This window comes from Parasteatoda tepidariorum, chromosome 7 (assembly GCF_043381705.1).
Source record: "Parasteatoda tepidariorum isolate YZ-2023 chromosome 7, CAS_Ptep_4.0, whole genome shotgun sequence".
Taxonomy (NCBI): Eukaryota; Metazoa; Arthropoda; class Arachnida; order Araneae; family Theridiidae; genus Parasteatoda; species Parasteatoda tepidariorum.
In genome coordinates this window covers 72,546,913-72,560,764 of record NC_092210.1, presented here as the reverse complement: position 1 = coordinate 72,560,764, position 13,852 = coordinate 72,546,913, and the positions used below count along the sequence as shown (strand labels likewise).

General features: G+C 30.3%; 1 protein-coding gene across 1 annotated transcript in view; it reads left to right on the top strand.

The window, feature by feature from the left end:
* LOC107442043 (galanin receptor type 1) overlaps positions 1 to 13,852 on the top strand; it is a 112,688-nt gene that overhangs the window by 76,612 nt on the left and 22,224 nt on the right. The window contains exons 4-5 of the mRNA XM_071183622.1: positions 1,284 to 1,407; positions 13,472 to 13,686. Coding sequence (XP_071039723.1) covers positions 1,284 to 1,407; positions 13,472 to 13,686 — 339 coding nt within the window. The remainder of the gene's footprint in view (positions 1 to 1,283; positions 1,408 to 13,471; positions 13,687 to 13,852) is intronic.

Below are 13,852 nucleotides of genomic sequence, written 5' to 3'. Positions count from 1 at the left end.
GTACAGTCCATATTTAATAGGCGATTCTTGCATATGGCCCAGAGATTCTCAATTGCGTTGATATCCGGAGAGTTCCCTGGCCATTCCAATGTCTCAATTTGATTCTCAGACATGAATTTCTTGACAATTTTGGACGTATGGCAAGGAGCTAAATCCTGTTGAAAAATCCCTGTTCCATCAGGGTATCGTTTCTTCAACTCTGGAACAACTTTTTTACCCAGAATAGTAATGTACTGCTCAGAACGCATCATACCGTCAATAGGCTGCAAAGGTCCAACCCCATTGTAACCGAAACAACCCCAAAACATCTTCTTTAAAAAACACGAAAAAAAAGTTTGTTTCAATTAATTTGCACAAGGGTGTACATTATTTGGATAAATAATTTATTGTGTGATTTTTTTTTTCAGTATTTACCTTTTATTTTGCTCATCATTAGATCCTACAAATTAAATTGCTGTTTTATTATATAAAATGAATTCGGATTTTATTTTAATAAATAAAGAGAAATTCAGATTTTTTTTTTGAAAATTAAAAATAGAAATCGGTAAAAAAATGAAATTTTGTCTATGTTTGTATTTTTAATCTGGGGGGTCTGGAGATCCGTCATTTTAAACAGTGTGCGCCCTATTTAAATTTTTTCGGGTACATCTTTCAGGCAAAGTACTTGAACCTACGGGTCATATAATATTGGTCTTTTCTGGAGAATCTGAATTTGCAATAAAATATAGGGCTTCATGTTTAAGATTTCAAAGTTTAAGATCCAGGTAGGTATCATTGGAAGTTTTTTTTTTTTAAAGAAATATTGAATGCAATGCGTCTATTTCCACTTTCTCGATCCAATGTGAAAAAAAATTTAGAGAGCTGTCATAATAAACTTATCTCCAGACACCGTGAATTATTAAACAATAACAAGCCAAATCGGTATGTCCATCTTCTAAACTAGTAAGGGAAAATTAGGAGTTTATCCGCTAGAAAACAGAATTAATTGCGACACAATCGAGTTGACTGGTCTAACCCCACTACGTGATTTTACCCCACTCACCCCTAGATAGTTCAAAATTTCGAATTAAAAATTGAAAACAAGTATTACATAAAGAAAAAATCGCCTCTATTTTTATATTGTTGCAAACAGTATCCACTGTAAAAATATTTTTAAAGTCTTTTGTTTAAATGTAGGAAACTCGAAATATAAATACTGAGTAATTTTGAGAAACCCATATTTGTATAACTTAAATGTATAATAATTTGAAATCTGACTATATATTTTTCCCCAATTTCTCTAGGTTTTTAGTTATAGCCTATCCAATAATGGCAAGAAGGTTTTGTACAGTCAGCACATGCCGCAGAGGTCTCTGCATCGTATGGGGTTTAGCTATAACTTTAGCTCTTCCAGTTTGCCTCACGAAAGTACGTAGAAACTTTATATATTCCTCATTCCAAATATAGATGCTAAGAAATTCAATAAAGCGATTAAATATTTATCTGTAAAGTAGGGCACATCATAAGGATTCAGAATACCATAGCATCGCATGGCTTGAAATACCATTTACTAAAAATCCCTTGAACCTTCAAAAAATCCGCAAGTTCCACTCTCCCATTAAAGAAAGAATTTACCAACTATGTCACTCAAAAACGTTGCAAATCGGTCTTCTATTTGAGACCCTTTATCGTCTTTGGCGTCATAAAGATTCGGCGAGTAATGACCTAAATGACCTAATCAAATAAAATAAAATTAATAGTCAACGTTTTTAAAGCAGCACTATTTTGGTTTAAATAATGATGTTTAATAATGTTGTTTCAGTGACTTATTCAAGGGCATAAAATAAGACTTATCTATCAAAAAACAATAAAGCTTGCAGCTAAAATATTTTTAAAGTTTTTTTTGTAAATTTATGCATGAACTAAGGTAGGTTTATTTTTTAATCAAGTTCATTATAATTTTTATAAGGAAATATTTCTAAAATATTTACGTACATTAATTTTTCCGTTTGCTTTACTGTAAGCATGAAAATTCCAATTTTGTAAACGTTTTTTGTTTTAATGTGTTCAGTTTTTTTAAAAAAAAGTATTAGCAGGTATACACTTCAAAAAATACTTGTTTCTAAGCATATGTTTGAAATAAAATATTTTGCATAAATGTATGTTTGAAACAAAAATGTTTTTGGACATTATATTTTAACACATTTTTGCAACTTTTTTTAGTGTTTGTTTTTTTTTTTTTTCTAATTTTATGCTCCTGATAATTTTTTTGATAAAGAATACATGTTCTCAAACCTACTGCAACGCATTTTAACTAGTATTATTATTATTTTTTTTGATAAGTGCTAATCTTCATTTTGGATTAAACTAAAAACATTATGTATAAAATAGAACTATTTTTATATTGCAAAATTATATACTTACTATGTTAATAAGTCTATTACGCTTATTTTATGGTTTACTATGTTTATTTTATTGCTTATTATGTTTATTTTATTGTTTATTATGTTTATTTTATGGTTTATTATGTTTATTTTATTGTTTTTTATGTTTATATAATTATTTATTATAAGTAATTTACCACTTACAGTGCTTACCACACATCAATTTTACTGTCTTTTTTCCTCAGTTGCATGCATAAATATAATAACTCGTATTCCAATTTAAGAGTATTAATAAGTTCACATACTCAATTCTCCCTGAATTACCAAAAATATCCATCTTTATTACTCCTCAAAGATTTATTTACCTTTCAAAGAAACAAAAATCTTCAAAGCTGGCTAATAAGATTCTTGGTTGATCATTGTCAAGAAGAAAATGTCTGCCAAGTTTATTAATTCGTGATAAAACTAATTAAAGTGCTTGTATCTATGAGGCAGCAGTTTGAAGAATGTTCTTTTATCTAAGTACCATAATTTCAGTAATCACATCGTACGTCTTACATAATATCTTTTCCACTCTTTTTCTAAGAAGTAATTAAATTTGCGATTTCTGTCTTGAAGAATAATTACAATAACCCAGCAATTTGATAATTCAACAGAGGTTTTCTAACGAGTTTTTTTCCCCTCTAAAAATATTTTGAAGTATATTCGTGTTTGGAAATTAATCACAAACCCTTTTATTATTTCACTTTATTTCTAAATAAATCCAAATGATTTTTTAAGTCTCTATACCTGATGCAGGAAAGTGTAATATATGTGTCAGCAGAGAAAGAAGATTAAGAAGAAGGTTTCTCAAAAAGAAAAAAATACTAAACGATGATAATGAACGTATAAGAAGCATAGAAAAATTGGCCACATTATCAATTAAGAGAAAGAGAGAAATTTAAAGTTCTATCATCTTCATGTTAATTTTACTTATCGGATTTTTATGTATTATGCTAATTAATTTGGGCAAGCGAATTGGGGTGTTTGGGGTGTTTGTCAAGCTCTATTGCTCAAAAGATATGAGCAATTCATATAAAATATTAAATAAGAATTACTATTTTAGTTCATATTTTCTTATTTTGAAAAGCTGTAGACCACCTATTATACGAGCAATTCACCACAAATGCTTACGTAACTGGGAAGGGGCTTCACATACCAAGCCCCATGATTTTTTTCTTATTCATTTTCATGATCAATGTTTTTTTCTTTACTAGTCGATATTATCCCCAAAAATCTAGAATATTTTGCTAAATAAATATTAACGTAGAAACAATTTTTATTTGTCTTAAAGTTTTATGTTTCCAAAAATTCAATATAAATTTTAAGATTTATTTAGCGATATTTAAACACTGACTTTTTTGGTTACTTTTGACATGAACTCAAGCACGAGATTATAAAATAAAGATCTCGAAAGCGATAGATAAACTTTTCTACAAAAATGTATAAACAGTCATTAATTAAACAATAAAAAGGAGCAAAGATTTGCTAAAAAGACATTAGATAGAGCAATAACTTTTAAATAAATTTGAATTCCAAATGTTATTTCAATGTTATTTCAAATAATAAGAAAAACACTTCAACATGTTAAGCTTTAACATTGCAGTTGCACATTTGCTGGCTACAGAGTGGCTCTCAGGCTACTTTTTACCAAAAATTTAACAGTTAACATTATTCGCAAACTAATAATCGAATGTTTTTTATCGTTCTCTCTGTATATTTGTCTACACACTATTGTCATTTCAAACTTCTAAATTTTACAGTTTTTTGCGCAGAAAAATAAAATGTAACTTACAGTTGAAACTCCTAAGACAGCGGCAGCAGCGTCGCTTACGAATTTAAATATAGATTTAGTTTCAATAATAAAGATTTAGATTTTAATAATAAAGATTTAGGTTAGATAGAAGATTTTTTTAAATAAAGATTTAGTTTTGTTTTAATATACATTTTAAATAATGGTCTAAAAAAACTGAAATTTAATGACTCTCTTTTTGCCAAATTTATAAAAGAATAAAGAACAAAAATATATACTGCGTTTTTGAAAAGCTTTATGCTTATTTTAATAAATTCTAAAGCAGTCATCAAAGATATGTTTTCTATAACTTAGCGTTTGTTGTATGAATGTATGCTTAATCTACATGACAATGGGGAATAATTTTAAAAACTTCAACTTGTATTTTCAAATTTGTGTATTCTTTTGATTAGTTTTATGCATAAAAATTAAAAACTGAAAACAATCATTCCTGTAAGCTAAAATTTAAAATAAAAGAACACGCATAAAAAAAATTAACGCAACATCACAAAATATTTAATACATGAAATATTTTTGTTAAATTTCTCATATTCAGCTTCAAAAAAAGTTGTTTAACGGAACAATAAATTAATTATTCAAGACAGATACTAGAACTTATATAAATAAATTAATATATATCAATAATTTAATTTATATTAATAACTTAATTTATAAAAAATATTCAGCTGAAAAATATTGTGAAATTAATTCCGATAAAAATGAAAATGACAGTTGTCAAACTTTAACAATAATGCTTCTATTGAAGAAAGGAATTCTCTCTTCCAACTGAAAATTTTTTTTTAATTTCAATGCTAAATAACTGAGAAATTACCGGAATTTTCAAACAGTTGAAATCTGAAAAAAAAGCAATATTCTTTACCGAAAAAACATTTTTATGGAAAACATTCCGTCCAAAAAAGACTTATTTGCATTAGAAAAAGAAAGACTGTCAAATAATCGAACATTTGAAAGCATTTATTTTTATTTCTACCAAGGGCAAGTGATGAAGAGGAATATTGAAAGACATTTCAATTTTTTCGGAACAATGTATATTGACTTTTTCAAATAAAACATTTTTTTTTTCAAAAAAGGCATTTTAATGCAAAATTACTTAAAATTGATTACTTCACAGAATAGTACAGCTTGTTTCGGCAACTTCCCAGATTTTTTTTATTTATTTTATCGAGGCACTGTTTGTTTATGTACGAATGGATATTAGCTGCAGTGATTTTAGTCAATTTTTTCGAAGTAGCATATATTACCTTTGCCTAATTAAATCTTACTTTCAAGACTCTTTAATTAAAAAAGAACGTCGCAGCAAGATGGTAAATTTTGAAATGAAAATAGTTATCAGACAATTTTGAATATTTTTTTCTATTCATATTTTACGAACACTTACTGAATTTAGAAAAAAAATGTTTTTTCAAAAAAAAAATTCGTCCAAATCTTCGTATTTTTTTAAAACAATTGCAAAACAAATTATATGTTCAAATTTTTATCTAATGTAAGTTATTATGTGAAAAAGTATGCATGGTTTTAATACTAGTTTAGTACAAATATTTTTTTAATTGAGTATTCTCAAAGCACTTTTTGTCGATTGTGATTTTTCGGTTTCGTTTCATTGTCAGAATCACCTAGAGCAACACTAACTAACTATTAGGGACGATCTGAGTATAATTTTTTAAGGAAGATCAAGGACTGGCGAAGGCGCATATTACAGTATCGCAATTTACACCGAAGAGCCATTACATTATGACTACCCTGCTAATAACATGTAGGACCACCTTTATCCCTCAAAACTGCCAGCACCCGCCGTGGCATTGATCCCACAAGGTGCTGATAGGTAGTCTGAGGTATCTGGTACCAAGCGCTCACCAACTGGTCCTGCAATTCCCTCACATTGCGAGGGGGTAGCGTGGCAGCACGAATTTGGTTTTCCAAGTAGGACAACAAATGGTCTATTGGATTAAGGTCAGGTGAATTTGGGGGCCAAGGCATGACTTGAAAGTCACTACCCTTATGACATGGTGCATTATCCTGTTGGTAAGCACCATCCCACGCAGGAAAACCTGGTCTGCAACTATGTTCAAGTAGCTTACAGACGTCAGGGATTGTTCTATGAGGATTATGGGTTCTAATGTATCCCATGAAAACATTGTTCATGGGCTAGAAAATTATGAAAACCTGGGCGAGCCTATTGTTATAGATGGAGGGTGGTCATAATGTAATGGCTCTTCGGTGTATATAAGAGGGCAGATAAGAGGAAACAATTACCCGGCCTCCGCGTTAAGCACCATGACCACTTAACCATCTGTAGACATTTCCGGGTCTAAATGATAAATTAAAGTAGATTTCGAACCACTAAGTCGTGATCGAAAAAATTGCATTTCAATCAGGCAGACAGCATTTGTCTCGAAGAACTGAACCCAGGTTTAGTCATTGGTAGGCGAAGATCCACCACACCGAATGGGCAGGCCCAGTCAATTTTGGATCACCCTTCATGTCTTTTACAAAATACTTTTCCGAAAATTTTTTATTTCGAATTAAAACATCTGCCATGTAAAAGATGGTTCTTAATTACTAATTTTCAATTCAAATAAATGCACTCTTCAATATTTGTACCGAGAATGACAGATATTAATAAACCATAACCCTGCCTCCGCGTTATGCACCATGATCTCCTAACTAGGTCGTTCTTCACGTTTTAATTCATATTTCAAAACTATTCTACTAAATTAAAAATGCATAGTATTCATGATCTTACTTCTTCAATGGCTCAACTGCCAGTGGTGGGTAATGAACTTCTTCCTGTAGTTTTCTCAACACTTTTCTACTTTTATCAACTGATTTCGATTTTTTTCAAGTTGTCAATATCTTTGGCATAATTCAATATTTTCTTATTACAGTATTTTATTAAATTTATTATACACATGAAAATGTTGGTGTTGAAGTATAAGGTATAGGTATTGTTGAAGGATGAGGTATAGGAATAAAGGTATGGGTATTGTTGAAGTGTAAGGTATAGGAATAAAGGTATAGATATTGTTGAAGTATGAGGTATAGGAATAAAAGTATAGGTGTTGTTGAAATATGAGGTATAGGAATAAAGGTATAGGTATTGTTGAAGTATGGGGTAAAGGTATAACGTTATCATTGTTAATTTCATAAGTACAGGAAGTTAATAAAATGAACTGAAATCCTTGTTCAGTCTTATAAAACAATGTTTTTTAAGAAATTCAAATAAATAAGAGTTTTTGTGTTACATTTAAATCCTTTTATGTTACCTGAGAGTGCATAATAACTGCATTATATTGTAATGAAGCAGAACATTACGTATGAAAGTTCAAAAAAGCAAATTGAACATTTATACGTCATGTTTTGGTTTATTGTACCACAGTACAAATATATTTTATTCCTTTTGAGTATTACATTTTAAATATTTTGCAAACTTTCGATAACTTAAGTTTTGTGTATAAAATTAAATGACTGAAAACTTATACTTGCAAGATTTTACTGATTCATGATTATACTTTGTCTTGCTTAAAATAAGGAACAGATTGCTTTATTTTAAAGTTTGAATAGATATTTTAATATTCCATGAATAAAGATATTTTCATATTGTACAGTTTCCAAATTAGTGATTTTAATAATCTTAAAATACTTCGAAAGAAACATTTTTATCTTTTCCAGTATCACGAATTTTAATTAAAGAAAATATTCGTTTGAACATTCTTGAAAAAAACACTACATAATTATCTCTCAAACTAATTACACCGAAGAATAATTATCCTGTATAAACTGTAAATAGAAGTCATCTCGTACGCTTGAAACAAAATGTTTATCTTGCTTTAAGTATATTTGAACAATGAATAGAAATTCAACCGTTGTCTGTTGCACGTCTGTTGGAAAAATTATTTCAACATCACGAGAAGAATATTTTGAAAATATTCGAATTAACTTCATCTAGTACGCATAAAAAGACAATTTTAACTTCAATAGAAAAAGGTATTTCAACTTTTAACAAAACTCACCCTCCCTCTAGAAGTTTCTACTTGCTTTGGAAATAGAAATAATAATTTTCTTTCCCTTCCAAAGTGGTGATTTACAAAACCTATTCAATATACCCTTTCAGTTAAGTTATATTTCCTTCAGCATCAATAAAGTGATAAGAAAATATTGATCAATATGGTATTTTGATTCGAATAATGTTTCCTTCAACATTAAAAGCAATGATAAACAAAAATTACTTACTGTAGTAGGTGGTCAAATACAATACAGTTTTCTTGTATTAATCTTGTATTATTCTTGTATTATTTCTTGCATTAATTTTGTTTTCTTATCTTGTATTAACTCAAAAAGACCTACATCAAGTAAATTAGAATAATAGTTCAAAAGTTATAAGGAACAAAAAAAAAAATTTTTGTATAAAAAAAAGCAACTTTTTATGATTATGCATTTACTTGCTTGCTTTTGGTATCATGACAGAGATATTGTGGTATAAACATTTTTTTTACTTTTCATTAAACTGAAACAAAGTCAAAACCTAAGAAGCTTTGCGTATTAAAATAATATTTGATTAATACCTTTCCACGCCGAAACATTCTACAATATTGAAAGTGGTTTGTTATTCAACGTAAGCTTACTTTTAGTTATATGAACCGGAAAATATTACTAAAGAAACAATACCTAACTAGCCTAGATATAGCAACAACAGACGTGAAAATAGGTAGGGGAGAGGGGGCACTTGTGAACAGGGGGAACTTGTGAACAGGGGGCAGCACATGTGAACATGGTATGTTTTACCAATATGATTTTAAATAAAAAAATCTTGAAAAATTGTCAATGGATAACAGTTCCAGTCCTACCTCTCTGCCAAACTTTCAGAACAATGAACCATTTTGTTGTTCTATTCTGACAATTTCTTTGAATCAGCAGGTGTTGTATATACTTTTATCACTCGCTTCTTCAAGTGAAAACATAGTATAAATCAACTAATAAGATAAAATTAACTATTGCAGACCATTATATGAACATTCAGGTAAGTTTATGACAAGTATTATTTATTTTTATTTGATTAAAAATTCTTTATTTTTCAAGCTAGGTTTAAGAAAGATGATGGGGCACTTGTGAACAAAACATCTGGGGCAGATGCGAACAGTTTACATGTGCCCCTACATAGTATTGAAATTATTATCCTCATGATATTAAAAAATATGTAGACATTTAAAATTATTAGTATTTAATTTTCCATAAATAATTAATTAATTTTCAATTTTTTCTTTTAAAAATTTATGATTACTAATGATCATTAGTAAATTAAAAATTTATTAATGGTCAGGCAGAAAATGTTGACAATGATCTTAACAGTGGTGCCATCAATACTTGTCTTATACCAGAATCAATCCCACCATTTCCAAGAGCCCAAGTAAGTAACTTAAAAAAACGAAAACGCGAAAAGGAAAAATCACGCATATTGACTGATACACCTGATAAAGATAGAATTGCTGAAGCTAAAAATGAAAAGATAGAAAAAATGAAAAAAAAAAGCTTGAAAGAGTATCAGAGAAGAAAGAAATAGACCTATTACAACTCCTGAGGAACATGAAGTTGCGAAAAACCCAATTGACGAAATTAACCCAATAAATTCACATAAACAAATAAACCCAATAAATTCACGTAGTAAGCTACAACCCTTTTAGTATAATGTGTTTCTATATCTGTTATAATAAATATTTTTTCTTTTAAATATGATGATTGTTTTGTGTTTTTAATCTTGTTCATATGTGCCCCAGGCATGTTCACATGTGCCCCCCCCCCCCTACAGGGGCACATGTGAACAATTGAAGTAATTTTTCTAAAATATCATAAAGTGAAGAAATATTTTATTAAAAAATCTAAAAAAATTCTATTAGAGAAGGAAAAAACTATTCAAACACATGGACTTCTTTACTGTGAGAAATTTATGATATTTTTTGAAAAATGAAGAAATAAAAAAATTTGTTCACATGTGCCCCCCTCTCCCCTACTCATCAAAGACTATAATTTTTATATAACTTCTAAACTGTTAATACTATCATCTTGGTTTTATTTCATTTGAATGAGAACAAAAATACACGCAGAAAACATTACCTCAGTTATCTAGTAGGTTGGTCAATTATCTATCCAACTATTATCCAACAAATATAGGCGAATAAATTAAATATTATATTATTTTTATGCATAAAAGCCCCTATAATTTTAAAACTATTATTCCGAATGATTTTAATTTGGTTATATTTGATTCACTGGAAACTTTTACATCAAAAAATATACCTCACTTGTCTAGATAACAATATTTAAATTTCACCTCGCGTTGATCCTCTTAATTCATTCAACATTTAAGTTTTCTAGGTGCAAGGTACAGACTTAAGGTTTTCAAACCGGGCAAAACCACAGATTTTAAATCGTGTGGCAATAATTCTTTGGTTTTGGTTTCGGAGTGTGTTTTGTTTTTAAACTCTTGAAAATAATTTTTACTGCAATATACTTTAACTGAAAAGTGAGATATACACCGAAGGGCCATTACATTATGACCACCCTGCTAATAACATGTAGGACCCCCTTTAACCCTCAAAACTGCTAGCACCCGAGGGGCACTGATTCCTCAAGGTGCTGATAGGTAGTCTGAGGTATCTGGCACCAAGAGCTCATCAACTGGTCCTGCAATTCCCTCACATTGCTAGGGGGTAGCGTGGCCGCACGAATTTGGTTTTCCAAGTGGGACCACAAATGCTCTCTTGGATTAAGGTCAGGTGAATTTGGGGCCAAGACATGACTTGAAAGTCACTGGAATGTTCCTCGACACATCCATGACGATTCGAAACTTATGACATGGTGCACTATCCTGTTGGTAAACACCATCCCCCGCAAGAAAACCTGTTGCCATGAATGGGTGAACCTGGTCTGCAACTATGTTCAAGTAGCTTACAAACGTCAGGGATTGTTCTAAGGAGGATTATGGGTCCTAATGTGCCCCATGCAAACATTGTTCCTGGGCGAGAAACCATGAAAACCTGGGCGAGCCCATTGTTATAGATGGAGGGTGGTCATAATGTAATGGCTCTTCGGTGTATAAGCTTCGCACAAATGTTTAGAATAAATAAAACTTGATAGCACTTGAGTTAAATTCATTTTCTTCTTAAAAATTTAAGACAATAGAATTATACGGCTAAGGATTTTGGTATGGTAGTTTTTGTTTCCTTACCTATGTGCGTTTCTAGAATATATTTTTAAAGAATGATGAACACACAAAAGCAGGATTTAGATGCTGCTAAATATTGGTTGAACTTTTCAGCAGACATATTTATAATTGCTAGTTAGACATATAGACTAGTTAAAATTGCTAGTTTTAAAATATTAACTATTTCGGAAATCTGGAACAACTCCCGCAATATCTCTACTATTTTGATGAAGAGATAACTTTGTATTTTATATGTTTGTTAGATACTGTAGAATGGAATTAATATCCATCATCCATTTATTCATGAAAATTAAGTAAAATTTATCAAGCATATAGTGAACATCTTTCCCCGTCCGTCAACTTTCCCCGTCCGTCCCCGACCGAAGACTCCCCGTGTAGTAAATGGTGACTGATGCACGTTAAATCTGTCGAGTCTCAAAGTCCTCCATGTTCCCACAACAAATCAATACCTCTGGGGGTACTGATCCAGGAGTTTCCTTGTCTTCTGGATTGGTTCAAAATTACAAGGCTACGGAGTTGAACGTAAGTAGTCGTAAACCCATGAAATTGGGTCGGCTGTTCAACGACGGTTATAAAATAAAATAAAAAAATCTTGAAAAATGTTTATTATTTCACTCTGTCTAACTTTTACTAATAGAAATACATCATAACAAGTCATCACTTGGCAAGTTCTGTAACGTGGTGCCAGCAGATTGCATACCGAATCGTTAGTTGTAGTTCGAAAACTGTTGCCGTATTTTAAAAACCGTAATAGTTTAGTCAGTTTCCTTCATAAAAGAGATTCATTTCTACTCCTTTTTTTAAACGAAAAAAATAAATGTTTTAATAACAAAACAAAATTTCTTAATATTTTCTAACGTTGTGCCAATAGTAACTGTTCATTGAAATGAAAACTCATATTAAGCATTGTCAAATTATGAATCTGTTTGGTGTACGCGCATTCTGGGCTAAACCAGGCATGTACTAGAGTTTTATCCATTAAGAAATGTTGCCAAAAAATTTTAAATCATAAATTATATTGTTCAGAATATTATTATTGTTAAAATTTTCTTGATTTAGATGTCCTTTGCAGTAATTTTAAATTATTTGAAACATTGATGAAATAAATATTATTAAACGAAATACTACCATGTCACGTAGAAACTATGAACTAGATTGTTCGTAAAATTCACAGTTAAATTATAGTTTACATTTTAAAAGTTGAAGCAAATGTCTGATGCTGACGTTAAAGAAAGTTTGTTGATTATCCAATAAGCTTGCTTTACTGACTCATCCTGTCAGAAAAATCGCGCACTCTTCTTATTGTAAAATATACTGTTTTGCTAAAAATATACTTGAGGGTGCCCCTTAGCGAAATTGGTGACTTAGGTTTGGCTCAATTCCTGTTTGCGCGGAACACCGTGTTAACAGGAATGGAGGCCAAAACATAATGATATTTCATTAAAACATTGCAAAATTTCAACAAAATATCGACCAAAACTTTATAAAATTGCAATGAACCCAATATAAGCATAATTAATAAGCCCAATAAAATGCATTTTGAATTGAAACAAAAATTAATGGAGTAAGCTTAGCTTCATTAAGCTTGAATATCCCCTGATTTAGGTGCACAGAATTCTCTAATTGCAGTTAGATACTGTCTAAATTTGTCATGAATAGAATCTGTGTACTTCCATCGCCACATAAATTCGGCGAAATACGAATCGAAAATATGCGTCTGTGGTACCGGACTGTCTGTGGCATTTTTTTCTACAGTCCCTTTTTATGACTGCCCACATACCTTCGATCTTACTTAACTAGAAGCAAAAGTAACCTTACAAGCCGGTATCCAACGTGGAACTAATGGACCTCTAACATTATATATATTGTTGAACATTTAAAAATAACGCTAAAATCTAAACTTATCAGAATCACGATAGGATTTAAACATCGCCCAGCTTGGCGAGAATCAAGGGGCACCCTCAAATATAGTCTACCTATTATTTTCTGTCTATAAATATTTAAATGGCAACATGTGATTTTATTTCAATTTTTCAGAGAATCTATCCAATAACATACTTTAACAATCAAACCAGTATCACTGCGTATTACTGTTTCGATTCTACTGACAGCATGGCATTTATGGTTGCTATCTATCAGTTAGTGGCTATGTTTATTGTTCCAGCTTTCTTCATGATGCTCTGTTATATATGTGTCATCAGAGAACTATGGAGCAGTACAAGAACAGTGGCTGCCATGACACGTCCTACAGAGTAACTATACCTTTTGATGCTTTTTTTTATTTTTAAAATATATTTACTTCATGTTTTATTAATTTAATTGTGCATTTCATTGAATTAATATTTTTTTCTTTTATTTTTGGGAAAGTATATTATTGATTATTTATTTTATCTTATTTGTGTCAAATTAACTTTTTCA